General features: G+C 38.9%; 1 protein-coding gene across 1 annotated transcript; it reads left to right on the top strand.

Annotated features, from left to right (window-relative positions):
- Positions 1-2,470: 2,470 nt before the first annotated feature.
- pld5 (phospholipase D family member 5) lies at positions 2,471-16,532 on the top strand. Its single transcript, XM_085408853.1, has 10 exons — positions 2,471-2,629; positions 9,895-10,031; positions 10,348-10,531; positions 10,721-10,829; positions 11,332-11,459; positions 12,496-12,693; positions 13,298-13,449; positions 13,675-13,840; positions 13,962-14,052; positions 15,672-16,532. The coding sequence occupies exons 1-10, from the start codon at positions 2,471-2,473 to the stop codon at positions 15,932-15,934; spliced, it is 1,587 nt and encodes a 528-aa protein (XP_085264979.1). The 3' UTR covers positions 15,935-16,532.
- The last annotated feature ends 203 nt before the right edge of the window (positions 16,533-16,735 follow it).

Raw genomic sequence — 16,735 nt, 5'->3', positions numbered from 1 at the left:
TTAGGTTTAAATGTCAACCTTGCAATATCAGTGTTTTTCTCATTTTCAATAAAATGCATGATAATCATGAGCTGTTTTCCACGGCTTACTCAGTGGCTCTGAGCTGGGATAGGCTCTGGGCCAGTTGCACAAGCAGAAGAAAATGGCCCGATGGATGGATTTTTCAACTGCCTCCACTCTCAGGGGGACAAAAGGCTGGTTGAGTTTAACTGCATTGCTTATAACAATATTATTTCTATATTTGGTTGAATTAAGAAGTATTTAAAACTCCCTCATCCTCCACTAAAAATGTAACTGGTAATGATTAATAATGTGTTATTAAACTTATTTGTCTAACTTTAGTAATACTAATTAATTAATTACATTTACGTTTCCACTTCTTGCCCTTCATCACCTCACAATCTCTTTTGAACTGCCATCCTTCCACCACAATCTGCCCAATCCACCTCCCAGTCTGGCTTCACTCCAACTCTTTGCAGAAGAAAGTACACACGACAAATTAGGTTTTAGAGGCCACATTGCTAGAGTTACCGCACTACTAATTGTGTGTCTTCAGATATTCTGCTCCACTTCCTTAATCCTTTAAAGCTGTGTCAGGGTTTTTCTCCCCTGTGAACAACTTTCACCACAACTGCTGGTGCACATCAGGGATTGTGCAGGTGCTCATCTACTGGAAATGCTAAGTTTGACTAAACTGCTCCCACTTAGTTTCATTAAGTTCAGGTTCCCTATGGGCTTTACCACCCTCACACTGCATTTATTGCATATAAATAAAGTTTTCATAACACTGCAGTTTTTGAGATATGAGGTATCTGTTTGGTAGTTTGTAAAAAAAAAAAAAAAAAAAAGTTTTCAAAAGTAATTGTTTAAACATATATAATGTTGAAATTATGTGTTAGGTCATGCACAGCTTACATGCTACACATTATTCAGTTTAACTTGCAATAGTAGTATTACAGCAATAGTAATCCTGTTACCTCAGTGTGAGTAAGGTGTATGATGCTACACTGTGACTGTTTGGGCTACTTGTGTAATTTACATATTCTGCAGTTCCACACTGATGAATGTTCATCAGTGTGGAACTGCATTGGAGAGGAGAACAACAGGAGAAGCTTTGTCAGCAAACTGGGTGTTCAAATTAACTATAGAGTGGTACAGATGGCAGAAACCGTGCTCAGAGAGATAATTTAGATTATTGTCAATAAAATGTGAATGTAATGGTCATTGATTATCATATGGCTTTTTAATTGGAAGGAAAGGGAATTGTATATTATAATCTCTATTGAAGAACGGTAACAAGAATGATGCTCTGTGCTTGCCCTGCCTTCCCGTTAACCAGACATTAACACTAATGGCCAAAATGCTCCACTTCAGAATGCAGCCTCCAAATGTTAGCCTGACATCATGTAAGCCACCTCCTAAAGACTTAGGAAACAGCTTATTTAATATGACTTCACTGGTGCACATTTTCCACACTTTCCAAATTTTCTGGACTTTTGGATCAAATATACTCAAGTACAATGTGTCAGAAAATACCAAAACAATGCTACACTGAATTGATTGCCTACATGCTAGGTTCATCCTGGCTTTAGTCTTTATGCTAACATAAAGTAACTGGCTGCTAACAATATAATCATTACATTAATGTTAAAAATCATCAGTTTGTAAAACAACACATTCAATGCATTTCCAAAATTCTATTGTTTAAAATAATTTCAGCCATCAATCTTTAATCAATGAGGAGACAAATAATGTAAATATCACTGTGGTACTATGAACACAGTGGTCACAGGGTTACTTGTGTTGTGAAGTAGGTCGGGGCAAAGTCAGTTTTTCTTACACCAGCAGCCTTTTTGTATTCACAACATAAACTGTCGTGGCTATAAAAATCTTTGTGTGTGCGGTGTGTGCTCCCCTGGCATATGGTCCTGTATAAAAGGTTTCTTAAGGTGAAGTTAGAGTACTTCAGGACATTCTGTCTCTGCCAGTATCAGTATCCGCATGTGAAGTGCAAATGGCAGAAATTCGATTTCCTACAATTGTGTGTGTGGGAAAGAGAATGTGTACGTGTCTCACAGCGTACTCACACTTTTCTCAATAAGATTAATCTCTTTCTGATGCTTTCTGTCTTGTTCAGTACATCCATGCAGCTGCTCAAATTGCACCTCCGCCCTGTTCACAAGCTTACAGAAGCCCATTTCTGCCCCTCCCATTATGCCTGGGAGACTGTACTACAAACTGTAGCTCAGGCACCACAGAGAGTAAAAGTGGCTGATTCAGCTTCTGAAAGATAGATTGGAGAAGAAAAAAAAAAGGACAGGAGTGGCAGCATCTCTGTGTGTGTGTGTGTGTGTGTGTGTGTGTGTGTGTGTGTGTGTGTGTGTGTGTGTGTGTGTGTGTGTGTGTGTGTGTGTGTGTACTTCAGAGCATCTCTGCACCCCAGCAGACAGCAGCAGAACACAGGTCATCAATGGAACTGTCAGATGATCCAAGGTCAAGGGAGCAAGACGAGGCTCCCCCAACACCTCTGCCCTATGTGTCCCAACTGAAAACCAGCAGTTACAGTGCAATCCAGCAGCATGGCTACTCTGCATCCATCTACCTGCGAAACAGAGAAAAGCTGGAAAGGGTAAGCAACTTCCTTACAAACATCAGTTACTTTTTTAAAAGTGAAGAGGTAAAGTTAAACCTTGATTATTGTAGATGTGTAAAACTAGCTAGAAGAAAAAAGGTGTCAGCAACTGTCAAATATGCAATGAGCCATTCTGTGAGTTTAGAGGAGCGATTCACTCCATCTGCTGGAAATCCATTCACTTTGCATGCTTGTGATGTATCTGCTTTAACACTGGAGTATGCAGCTGAGGTTTGTTGCCTCCAATGAAAATAAATTACAACTTTCTTTCCAGCTGGTTCACACCCAGCAAATCCACATCAACCCAAAAAGGACAAATGCTCAGGTTTACCTACCAGATTTTGCAGATTTCTTAGAGTTTGAGTCCGTTCTCGTCTTTATAAGCATTTGCGTTTACTTAAGTATTTCTTTAAACATTATGCTTTAAAGCTGTGAAACCTGACTGAAACTCTTCATTCCCCTGCAGATGATCTGTTAGCTGTTTTACAATTGTTTGAGAAATTTTTGAGATAAAATGAAAGTTTAAGACAGCTGGTTCAAGTGATGGCTTTTCAAGTAACAGTTTAACTACTGCTAGCTTTAAGGCCAATGGTAGCCGATAAATAGAGATAGGCTGATTATATTTAAGATTGAAGATTGATGATTTGTTCAGAATGATAAAATCACATGATGAGAGATGAGGTGCAAATAAGGAATTATCCAAAAAGGGAAAAGTAAGCTATGCAATGGCTTCTCCCTTTAGAAGTCACCACACCGAATCATCTGCCTCAATCTTACTTCATCTCTAGCATCATCCTTTGTCACACCAGCCCTCTGCATGTCCCCCTTCACTTTCCACGAATCTTCCTCTTTCCCCTGGTAGTTTCATATCAGTGAACTATGCCAGTATATCCGCTATCCTGCACCATGTTCAAACCATCTCAGTCATGCCTCTCTAACTTTAGCTCTAAATCACTTAACTTAAGCTGATAGCTTCTATAGACTAATTTCTAAACCTGTCCATCATGGTCACTGCCTATGAAAATCTTAAAATCTTCACCTATGCTACCTCCTGCTTGGTGGCTGGATAAATATCAATCTGATATGTATCTCTGACCATTTTATGTGTTAGCATTTTTCACAAAAAGGGAAAAATGTCTAATATTTCTAATTCCTTTTAAAGCATTGCACCATTACTCCCAACACAGTTCTGTTGCACAGAATTTTAACTCAGAATCGAATCTTTCCAGACATGATTTAGATCCAGTTAGGCCAATTAGATCTTCGGAAGCCAGTTAATATACTTAAAATATTGAGCAGAATTGATGAAGCTATGCATTTACGGGGTGTCCTTCCAAGAGATTCACTTACTTTCTTTCCTGTTTATAAGCAGCAGAACGGTATAAAGCCATTTTCTCTACATTCCCTTTCCTATTGCTGCAAATTGTCCATCATAGCATAAAAATCCACTTTATCTGCATTTCAGTAACTTAAATGCCCACTGAGATATTGTTGTTACATTTAAGAGAATTGTCAAGAAAAACTAGCTAACCCTGTTCTCATTCTTGTAGTAATAAAGCCAAAATGTGTGCATGGCAAGGTTTTTAAATCATCATAATTACACATACTAATGTGTTAGCACTGTGTGGCTCTTAAATGTGAGACTATTAATTAGTTCTTTGTGTTGGAGGACTCTACTGCACATAAGAAAATGTCCTGTACAGAGAGACAGGAAGGGACGAAGTGTAAAGTTTGCTGTGACCTCTGAAGCCTCCTGCAGAAAGCATTTCTTCAAAAGAGAGCATGTGAAGCATCACCATTATTAATATAATGTATATTCAATAAATTAGTAAACAAAGCTCCATTACTGGTAAATTGTAAACAGTTTTCTGGAATGACTGCTTACCTTGAGATCTTAATAATTTTGTATCAAGCAAATTCTTGGTCATGAAAAAAAAGTTAAACATTAACTGATTGTCTGTCTTTTAACCATGTGGCCTGTTAGCTGAAGAGAACTAGTAAACCCAGTGCTCTGCTGGGGACAGACAATTACTGATAGAGTGAGACAACCTAACAGGATCATTTTTCATTGCTGGATCCCTATCTGCACCCCATCCACACTCCCTTTGGCATGTTGCCTAGCTGTCTCCTGTGGCGCTGTGCCCAGTCAGCTTTCACTCAGCACATCACCCTGACTATGACGTTAGAAAACACCACGTCCTGTGCGCTCATGGAAAACCTGCTGTTGAGCTTTCGGTGTGAAGGTGAAACACCTATACACAGAAGCGTTCTTCACAGGCAATCACAGGGGGGGTGTTTTAACGGGAGGGGAGGTCACCTTAATTAATGTGGAGCTAGTAAAAGGAGACAAGATGTCATATAGAGTAATTATAAATGTAAGCCTCAAAGGACAGTACAGATGGCCTGTTAAAAAGTAATAAAGCATTTTAAATTGAGTTTAAAAAGCAGGTGCTTTAAATGCATCTTGAAACATTTAATTCTAACAGAAAGGACAAAAAATTTGAAGAAATTTAGGATCCATTTCCTGTTTTGTAAAACAGAAGCAATAAAGCTAGCTGAAACATTTACACCTCAAGATACTTTCACCATCATCATTTTTCACACATACCTCTACTGCTATAGAACCCTTATATTTGGATCATTTGCTCATTGTTGCTTGGTAGGTATTCCATGCCTTACTATTCAAAAGTCTATCAGTGAAATGACTGTGCAGTTACTAAATTGTTTATGTCAACAGTTTTCTGTCATGACCGCCAGTGACCAGAGTCTCACTCACTTTGTTGCTGAGCTATAAATTGCCCTTTATAACTCCGTCTGAGCTTGTGATGGTTGGGAACACTGAAAATCCAATTCGGCATGTCACTTTGTTTCTTTCTCAGTTTGAAAGTGTGATTGTATGACCCCATGTGTGCAGCTTTAGGAACATTCACCTCTCATGGGAAGTAACTCAAATAGTTTTGTTGACCCATCCCTTTCTCTCTTTCTCACTCTCTCTCTCTCTCTCTCTCTCTCTCTCTCTCTCTCTCTCTCACTCTGTCACCCACACACACACACATACACACACAAATGCAGTTTGACGTGCAGAGGGCACCTGTCCTAGACAGGCAAAGCAGTTTTCCCTGTTACGTTTTTATTCCACTACTACGAGATCTCGTCTTAATGTGTCTTTTTTTTTAGTTAAAATTCAAACTTTGTACTCTGCATGCATTTTGTGTATTAATGTGTTTGAAACTTTGAAGAAAGAATGTATTCATGAGTATTAGTTGTATTAAAAGAGTCACTCCAAAACTCTACAGCACAAATTGCTTGTTTGACGGGTTAATTTGTGATAAAGTCCACAAAGCTATGGAATACTAGCACTGTTGCAATATTTTGCTGCTAGCCTACAGAGTCTGCTGATAAATGTTACTTCAAGCAGTTCTATCTTACTATATCAGTAGCATAATTTACTGACCTGTCTCTGAGAGTCATTCTTATTTGCTCCCAGCCATGCAAATACATCTGTTTTTGCCTAAGAGAGTGAATGTAGCAAAAACCCCTCCAGCCTCTGTGGCATAGCTAAGTGCTAATGCTTTTTTTGTGGCAAGAATGTTACTAACATGCATCTATATAAATGCTGAGTGAGACAACTGCATCTGCTGATTAGCACAGCTGAGGCACACCCTGATGGAAGTTTTATTTTTGCAGGTATTTGTTCATCAATTAAACAATGTTTAAATTGAAAATTGCACCGGATGATGGCTCTGCATAAGATTTCAGGGAGTCGCTAAAGTTACTACAGTTCAGCATGAAGGAGATATGAAATTTAAAGCAAATTTTTTACTGATGAAATTGTTGGTATGTATAACTTAAAATTAGAAAAATCAACACATTTCTTTAAAGTTTACTTAAATGCAGTAGTGCATACAGATTCCTCCTAACATTTTTCGACCTCACATACAGGTCTCATAAACATAACAGAAGCGTACCTGCAGTTTGGAGCATATGTCGTTTTGCTGCCATTAAGCATATATTCATCTGTGAGGAAAGAGTTGTGGGGGGGGGGAGGAAGGAAAAAGGATTTTACATATTTCATTTTTTTCCCCACTGATACCCTTCTGTGCAATAATATGAGGAGCTCTTAAAGCTATAGCAGAATTGAAACATGGTTCATTCCACTGGAATAAAGCAAATCTACTGCAGTGATTTAAACAAAGTGGGAATTAAAGAAGATAATTATGCCAACTTCCATTTATATCAATTATTAATGGGAGCTATAGGGCTTTTGTAGATGCCTCAATATTTTCTGAGTGTAACCGTGAATGCTGAGTGTGGGTGTGCATGCGCCTGCATACAGTATGGTGAGCAGGCATGTGCGATCTACTGAGTCCAAAATGTTTTGGGGGAGTTTTGCTGCAGCTGTCACATTTACTAATGGCATGTTTCAGCATCGCTCCCTTCTAAGCACAGACCAACTGCTTGCTGCCAGATGAGTTTTATTCACTTGGCAGATAAAGGAGGGAAATACAGCTGGAAAAGGAAGAGAAGAGGGAAAGTGAGGGAGGGGGAGGAGGGTACTGGAGCTCAAAGCTACGGCTCTTTATTGGCCATTTTGAACAAGAGGGGGTTGGTCTTTCATCTTCTCTCTCACCGCTTCGACTGTAAGGCAGACAGTGAACCGCACACACAGTTCACACACAAGTACACACACACACACACACACACACACACACAATCAGCTGCTAGAAGAACCATGTCAGGACACATAACAAACCAGAAGCTGATGCCCACACAGACAGACCTTTTGGGACACTGAGGTACCTGCAGGATGAAGACAAGGACCAAGAGTGAAGACATCAGATTTGAACAGGCTGAGGGCTGGGTGGAAAAGAGAGGCAAAGATGTGTGACTGAGCTCCTGTTTCCCACCTTGTAGTTTAAAGGAATGCTGCTCTCATGGCAGGACCAACCCCACAGGAGCCATTAAAGGTGATGTTTTTCAGCTCTTTCTATATTTAATAGGTAATGTTAGTCTCCTTTTGGCCATAGGTGGATTGCAATGCATGTTTTTTCTTGGACTTTTTTCTCTAGGTTTCAGTACACCAGTGTTTCACTGCCTGATTGATTAAACTCTTAAATTCCTTATCTTTTTAAACCATATTAAAACTAAAAGCTCATATGTATATCAAAACTTTAGGTTTTCGTCAAAGTGTTTTTTACTATCCAAGATTTTTTTAATATAAATCAGTCTCTCCTTTAGTCTTTAAATGATGCAAAATGGCAAATAACACAGCCATCCTTATAGCTCGGTGCACAGTAGTTGCAGTTGCCACCAAAAAACATCTGATGTAAAATAATTTTGAGAAAGAGACTATTAGCATATAAGAGCTGGAAATGTTGCTTTTTTTTTCAACAATTATGTAAGATAAGTTTATTAATTACAAACACTGTTTTAAATGCAGTAGCAAACATTACAAAAGTTAAGAAAATAACTTAATAAATTACAAAAACAATTGCCCAGAACCCAATCAAATGTGTCCAAACTGGAAGTATTCAGAAGTTGTAACCACTCACATAATATTTGCTTGATAAATAATTATTTTATCAATAATTCAAATTATTTAGGGCAGCACGGTGGCTAGCACTGTTGCCTCACAGCAAGAAGGTCCTGAGTTTAATTCCACCATCAGGCCAGCATCTTTCTGTGTGGAGTTTGCATGTTCTCCCCAAGTTGGTGTGGGTTCTTTCCGGGTACTCTGGCATCCTCCCACAGTCCAAAGGCATGCAGTTAGTGGGGTTAGGACCTAACCCCACTAACTGCATGCCTAACACGGTTAGGTTAAATAGTGTTTCTATTTAACCTAACTGTTAGGTTAAATAGAAACACTAAATTGCTCATAGGTCTGAGTGCAGGAGTGAATGTGAGCGTGAATGGTTGTCTGTGTCTATGTGTTAGCCCTGCGAAAGACTGGTGACCAGGGTGTACCCTTCCTCTCACCCTAAGACAGCTGGGATAGGCTCGAGCGCCACCCACGACCCTAAAATAGATAAACAGAAGCGAATGGATGGATCAAATTATTTAGTAGTTATTGGAACAGCTATCTATTCACTCCTTGCCATATTAGGCTATTTTTTCCTGTATATTAGATGTGTTGTTGTCCTTTTACAGCGACATACTGCATCAGTACCTTCTGTAAGTGGCTGACCTATCTCACACTGTCAGTTCTGTTCATTTCCTCCCAGCCATGTGCACATCCACAAGTTAAGCATGGTCCTTGACTCTGCTAAATGTAATGAAGAGGCCAACAGAAGAGTGTATGGTGCACCCAGCTAGCACCTGTCTTTCAGCCTCACTGCCCGAGGCAATATTTGAGTCCACAAACCTCCTGCTGTTCATATTTCTATATTTTGATGCTGAATTGCTTTTTTTTATTTATTTATTTTTTTTAATAAAAGCTGTAGAATTTTTAGACGGAAATTTTCTTTTTAAGGAAAAACCCCCTGCTTATGCTGCCAAGATAATCAGTGGGATGCAATTCATTTGACTGATAGAACACAACAAAAGAGAATATGTAATGTGATGTTGACAGCTCACCAACTGACAAAACAAAACAAAAACGCCTAAGTGCACTTTTAAAACTGTGAAAATCAAGACTCCTCAGGCTGGATCAGGGCTCCAACATTACAACCTCTGACCTCATACTGACTGTCACTCTACCTATATTACAAACCCTACAGACATACACTGCACACACATACATGCGCACAAATATTGCCTGCAATATTGCTTAACATAAGTGTAACGTTGGCTGCCACCTTGACACAGAGCTCATAAAACCCCTTTTCAGATGGGAATTGCATGGACAACAAAGCAGTCGGTATGACGAGAAGCAAAAACTTGCACTTTCCAATACACCTTATAGACTGGATTTAGTGTGCATCAATTTGCTGTCAGCTGGAGAATGTTCTACTTCACTTGTCCGGCTCTGTAGCATAAAGTGGGATCGTTGAAGCTGGGGGATTTTTTGCTCCAGAGCATTGAAATCTGCAGTATACTGGTTATCAAAGCAAGGTTTCTGCTGTCAAACGAAGGCCATAGTTGTTATTTTGATCGTCATTATTCACATTGCACAAGTGTTTATGTGCCCACAGTGCACAAAAGGGACACACAAAAAAAGCAGAAAAGTTACTGCAGCACTGTTCACAAAAAAAAAACCCCTCCAGAAATAAAACATTGTGTCTGACATTTGTTAGTGTCGTGTGTGTTTCTAATGTATCTTCCAGACCCAGCAGAAGTGCATTGCCATCTTTGCCCTTGTTTGCTGCTTTGCTGTTCTGGTAGCACTGATCTTCTCATCTGTGGACATTTGGGGGGACGATGAAGATGGAATCACCGAGGAAAACTGCAGCAAAGACTGCCAGTAGGATGTTTCGCAAGATTAAAGGAAATTGTGGAGGTTCCATTCATGTAAAGCACAGTGTATTCACAGCGACTGTCTCTACTAACTCAACATAGTCTTAATCTGGACTCAATCATTACCAATTCAGAATTACATATTACTATTTCATTATTTAATTCTGGTAGAGATTTCTGATGTGGATCTGTACCTCACTTTTTATTGTTAAAATCTAGACCCATAAAAGGATTTATGTGTAAAGGCTTTGAGCTGCTGGGTTGTTGTGTTGGTGGTGTTCCTCTTTAAAGCTCCAGACACTGAAGGAATCTTTTATTTTCAGCATTGTACTTGTGGAGAACATTCCAGACGACCTCTCTTTCTCCATGGATGGCAGACCCCACCTTCCTGTCTCCGTTGGCTTTCACACACTGTTGGACCAGGCGAAGCACTCAATTGAAGTGGTGTCATCTGCCTGGGACTTAAACTCCTGGGACCTGGAGACAATCCCAAACCCCGCCAAACAGGTACAAAGTCACAGTAACCAGTCCGGTAGAACAATGAGCCAATTGCATTTCCCATTTGATCTGTAAAACCAAATGCAATTTAATAAGGTTATTCCTGCAACGAAATAAGAGCTGCCCTTCTAAAAGAAATGCAGGAACATTGGTCAGTCGCTGCGCTACAGTAACACAGAACATCATTCTCTTCCTCAGGGTCAGCTTTTGTTCCAGAGACTGCTCAGGCTAAAATCTCGTGGGGTTAAGCTGAAGATTGCCAGTAGTCTGACAAACTCGACTGAGCTGAAGGCCTTGGCAGCACACAGTGAGTGGATGTGGCATTTTTATTTCAGAAAGGCAATTTGTTGTGTCACTTTGGCTAACAACAACGAAGATATACATTTACAATTCATCCGACAACCCTATAGAGTTTTATTAACGAGATTCTCATCCTCCAGGATACATTTAGTTGAGTTTCTTAAGCAACCCACTTTAGGACAGCAGAACCACACTGTAGGTATGGCATGAAATATCAATGACCTGCCTCAAGGAAAACAGATGCATTTACAGCATGCAGCAGCACCCAGGAGCTCTACACCATATGCATCTGCCAGACTTCACAATCAAGGCCAAAAAACCTTGAATGGATGAAAATGTACAGTCTGGTTTCCTGTCAAATACTGCCTTTCAGACTGCCTGCGTTGGCCCCTGTTCTTGTCAGACAGTACAAGGCCAACTGTCAGATTTACACAATTTTCTCTTTCTTTTTCTCTTAAACTTTTCATTTTCTCTCTTTTCTGTCTCTTTTTATCCTTCACACGGATTAGATGCAGAGGTTCATTTTGTTAACATGACACTTTTTACCAGAGGCGGACTCCATTCCTCATTCTGGATAGTGGATCGGAAGCACATTTACATCGGGAGCGCTGATATGGACTGGAGGTCACTCTCCAAGGTAAAAGCGCACATCAGCATCTGGTTTGCTGGGTCTTTAAAGAGTAACACATAATGTAAATTAGCCACGCTTTCCTCTTATACTTCTTTATGCAGGTACTGCAGCACTGCCAACAGAAATCAGGAATGATTTAAGGTTGTTGTCTGAGATGGTCAGAAAGACAAGTAGCATTTCACTTTTCATTTAGTATGTAATTCATAATAGAGCAGGAACCAGAATGCATTAGCATACTGTAACCTGAAGTGATTGCCCAGCCCTTTTTGGTGCTTCAGCACTGGTTGGAGGTAGGACTGCTGTATGAGTGTAAGTCACAATGAGCAAGAAGGAATGAAGGAATAGCACACATACACTGGATGTGTGTAGTAAGCACTGCAAGCCAGACACATATGTCTGAAATTGACCCTCTGTGGTAACAAACTGAAACCTCTGTGTTCCTCCTTCAGGGGCACACGTTAAAAAAGAAACAGACAAAAAACAGAAACACCAAACACAAAAGAAATTTTCTGCCATCTATTTAATGAGCAGACAAGAATGTATTTAGGACATCTGTCTCTTCTTCTTTCATTTTGTTGTTTTTACCCACACTAGCAGCTCTGTGGATTGCAGTGTTAGCCTGCTTGTGCTCCAGTTATTTAAATTCTTTGGTAGGACTGGAATAATATCCAGCTTATTCGCTTTTAGACAGATTCCTTTGAAATGATTATATATCTATGATGACATCCAGCTTATTGCCTTTGTTATTGTCTTGACTTTTCCTCTTTTTCCTCTTTTAGCATCATTTTATCATATATTATTTTTGGCTAAATACCTTTAAATTAGTGATATTCTATAATAGTACCTTTCGCTCTTCATTTTTATCCTATTTAATCTGAAAATTAATAGAAGATCATCAATCCATGAAACGTTACTATTCTCTCTCTGAACTCAGTCCCTTTCTTTAATTCTTTTATACCCTCTATAACGTCTGCAGAGCACACTCAATATTTTAACTTTTCTGCTGCATCACCTCTTCCTACTTCTTTCTCACACACCACAGAGGAAAGAACTGGGGGTGGTGGTGTATAACTGCAGCTGTCTGGCTCTGGACCTCCACCGAGTCTTTTCATTTTACTGGCAGCTCCACGAAAGGGACTACATCCCCTCCATCTGGTCAAAGAGAGTAACTGCTCTCTATGGAAAGAACAATGCCCTGCAGCTACAACTTAACTCCACCCCCGCCACCGCTTATGTGTCTGTGAGTAACAGCTTTCTTATGTTACAGGACTTAGTGCATACATAAATCAATTCTTCACAAAATGCAGTGGTTCATATACTTCTTGAGGCACCAATTTCCTGCCTCGGGGCTTATAGTGAATGTCTTTATAAGAGTGTTATTACATATTAATAACAAATATAAACAGAAAATGATTAATCATCTTATTATCGCACTAAGGAGCAACTTGAGTCTGAATATCTCACTACGTTAATGAATCTTGTTGCTCTCAAAGCGACAAGACATTTATCAGCTACATTTAAAACATTTATCATCTTATAGGAAACTAATGGAGCCATACTGTCAAGGCTGTTGGCAAACCAACCTTGATCTTTTGCCCCACTTATTCTAGTAATGATAAATGGTCGTTGAAATGTGCTTTCTTGTTTTCTTTCCTTTTTCTCTGCAGAAATGTTACATTGAAATGTATATACCTATTTTTATTAGTGGATTGTGTATTCTTTGTTGAATTGAAACACACACATTTTTGAAAGTTATCCTAAACTTTAACCGTGTGTCTCAGTTGTTTCATTTTTGTGATTTTTACATAATTTTGGGGACCAAACATGCCTTGTCCTTTCTGTAGACCTCTCCTGAACTCTTCTGCTCCAAAGATCGCACCCGAGATGTAGATGCCATCTATCAAGTCATTCAGAGTGCAAAGACATTTATCTTCATATCAGTGACAGACTATCTCCCTCTGGTGAAAAGGAGTTTCAGAGGAACCTCAGTCACAAGGTGTGTGCCGGGGCAAGCTTTGACATTTAAATCCTTTTTACAGGAACATTTATGAGGTCATTTTACATTCATACTGTACATGTGTGTCTGTATCAGAGGACACAATTCATGGCAAACTAGAATATACCCAGAATATAGCAACGTGGAATTTTCGAACTCTATGCCCTTCAGTATCTTTAGACTGAAAAGCATTGTCCACAATAATAACACTAGTTGGATTTTTAGGTATTGGTCGTCTATCGATGAAGTCATCAGAGAAGCTGTGGTATTAAGAGGGGTCAAAGTTCGTCTGCTCATAAGCTTCTGGAAGAAAACTCATCCACTCACCTTTAATTTTGTGACCTCCCTCAAGTCACTCTGCGTTCAGCTTTACAATTGTTCCCTGGAAGTGGTAAGCGAATCACTTACACCTGTAGTTTTAACTACTCATGGACAAGTTTTAATTCATACTGCACTTATGAATTATTATTTCTTATTATACATGCTTTTTGTTAAATTGTTGTTTTTTCTAGCGTTTTTTTAGTCACAAGGAGCAGAACGATGACATTCAGCTTGGGCTCAACCACAACAAGTACATGGTGACCGACAATGCAGTCTACATTGGTAGGAAATATAATGTGTGTTTTGGGGTTTTTATTGAGGTGCAGGTTTCAAAGTATCTTAATATAAAGTTTTTGACAACAAAAATATGCATAGACTAACTGGCCACTTCATTAGGTACACATTGCTAGTATGGAGTTGGACCCCTTTTGCCTTCAAAACTACCTTAATTCTTAATGTTAACATTTCCCAAAGGTTTTTGTCCATAATGACATAAAAGCATCAAACAGTTGATGTAGATTTATCAAGCAGCACGTGATAAGAATGTCCTGTTCCACGACTTCCCAAGAGGTGCACTACTTTATTTAGAATAGTGACTGTAAAGGAGATTTGAGAACAGTGAACTCATTGTCATGTTCAAGAAGATTTGAGCTTTGTGACATAGTGAGTGCTGCTGGAAACTGCTTTAAAAGATGGGTACACTGTGGTCATGAAGGGATGAAGAAGGTCAGCAAGCATACTAAGTTAGGGTTGGCATTTAACAGATGTTCAACTGGAAAATGCTATGAGATACATAAGTATGCTGTTACCACTCTCTTTTTGTTTTTATTACTTATAGCCAGGAGGTATCTATTTTATCATAGCTTTATCCAAAGATTGAAATGGGACAATGAGCCTGTTTGTCCAAAGGGAAATAAAAGATCATCTTACATTGCATTTGTTAATTCAATATAAAACAAAACAGTGGGAAATAAATTTTTTGAGGTACAGATTTTTATTGGCTTTTTTAGTAGCTGGGTTTAGTGAGTCATACCACATACCAAAGCAAAATGTATAAAACTTGAACATTTTAACTTGAGCAATAGCTCAAACATTGCTGTATTGGCTTGCTTTATGAGCATATAGACAAGAAAAGACAAAGAGCAAGATGAGAAGAAAATAAAAGACTGTGAGTTTCAGATAAATACTTTAAGTCAGCGGTCCCCAACCCCCGGGGCCTCGGACCGGTACCGGTCTGTGAGTTGTTTGGTACCGGGCCGCGAGAGTTGAGGCTCAGGTGTGAAATGTATAGTTTTCAGGGTTTTTATCGGTTTTCAGCGTTATTTTGTTATCGTCTTTATCGTTTACTCGGTTTTCCTGGGTCTTTTCACGTGTGTTATGAATAAATTTTCTTTTTTTCGGTACCGGTACTAGTTTTATTTTGTTGTATTTATCCGCGACACCTTAAAGGCCGGTCCATGAAAATATTGTCGGGCATAAACCGGTCCGTGGCGCAAAAAAGTTTGGAGACCGCTGCTTTAAGTCAAAGGACAAGTCACAACCACAAAGTGTCTCACATATGGCTAGTTCAATCCTTACAGCTACAGTACATTTTATGGGAAGTCATATCATCACAGAGGTTTGTGAGAAAATTCCAGAAAGTTACTGTGCTTTTCCAAGAAACAGTTCAGGAGAGGATGTTTTGTGAAACAGGGGACATGTCTTTTAACTAAGACTGCTAAACTAAACTAGCACTGCTATATTTGATTCTTACTCGCTCATCCAAAGACACACAAGCACCAAGTGGTATATACATATGCAGACACATATCAAGATTCAAGATACAGTAATGTAAAGCTATTTCTTTTTAAATAATGACTTTTACGGGCGCTATCTGACACTGTTGTCTTTGTCGCTTACAGGGAACCATGACTGGGTTGGCAGTGATTTTGCTATTAATGCAGGAGTTGGATTGGTGGTCAAAATGAACGGCAGTGCTGAAGACAGAGGAGTGACAATCCTGGAACATGTCAAAGCTACTTTTGAAAGGGACTGGAGGTCCCGCTACGCTCAGAGCCGACATGGAGTCAAGGATCAGCAGGGAAAATACAGAAACTTGCAACAGGGAAAAAAATATATGGAAACTAAGGAGGAAAATGAATGGAACTACCCTTTATATTTATAAGCACAAAATGTCTTTTCCCAGTATGTCTTAAAGCCCCATAAGCCTAAATATGCTAGATCTTACAAATATGTACACAAATAAGAATGTAAACCTACTCTATACTGTATGACTTGCCAAAGTATTGCTTTGACTCAGTATTATAATAATATATGTTTAATTGTTGACTGTTATATAAGCATGTAATACTGCATGCATACCAAAAGCAATATCTCAGTATTAACTCAGTATTAACTATATACTAGCACAAGCAATGTGACAAAAACAATTCTGTCTATGTGTAACCCACCAAAACAGTTTACATACATCCACTATTTTTAAGTCCTTCATTGCATTTTATATGTTTTTAAATCTACAGTTTGGCTGCAACTGTAATCAGGTCAGATCCTGAAATGGCACACACCGGCATATGCAGTAGTTTTATTCTGTTCATCATATCTCTTAAATTATTCATCTGTCTTCATAAAACATAGCTTTTTCCTTGTTGGTGTTGTTTTTATTTCAGTCTGCTGGTATGTTTAGTGCCCAAAATGTTTCACTATACAAATTTGTATTGCTGACAGAACAAAAGTATTTATAGGTATGTTTTGCCTTATCCTGTCTTTCCATCCAAGCCAGTAATAAGCTGCAAGTTAAATGCTCAAAAGCCTGCAGACAAAAAATAAGCCTTGAATAGTTTTGGTTTAAAAATGCATAATTTAAATAAAGGATTTGAGAGTTCTCAAGTGACTCATCTTACCAGCACTTCACAGTTAATAACTGGAAAAAGACAAATTTACTAACAAATCCAAGTTTGAGATTTGG

This window comes from Rhamphochromis longiceps, linkage group LG6 (genome assembly GCF_057381845.1).
Source record: "Rhamphochromis longiceps isolate RC_006_pf linkage group LG6, R_longiceps_female_GT1.1, whole genome shotgun sequence".
NCBI classification, from domain to species: domain Eukaryota; kingdom Metazoa; phylum Chordata; class Actinopteri; order Cichliformes; family Cichlidae; genus Rhamphochromis; species Rhamphochromis longiceps.
The sequence above is the reverse complement of the archived record's forward strand: the minus strand, read 5'-3'. Positions and strand labels throughout refer to the sequence as shown.

Coding starts and splice junctions, on each gene's coding strand:
- pld5 (XM_085408853.1), top strand. CDS start 2,471: ATGGAACTGTCAGATGATCCAAGGTCAAGGGAGCAAGACGAGGCTCCC. Junction 10,532..10,720: donor TCCCAAACCCCGCCAAACAG/GTACAAAGTCAC, acceptor TCTCTTCCTCAG/GGTCAGCTTTTGTTCCAGAG. Junction 13,841..13,961: donor ACAATTGTTCCCTGGAAGTG/GTAAGCGAATCA, acceptor TGTTTTTTCTAG/CGTTTTTTTAGTCACAAGGA.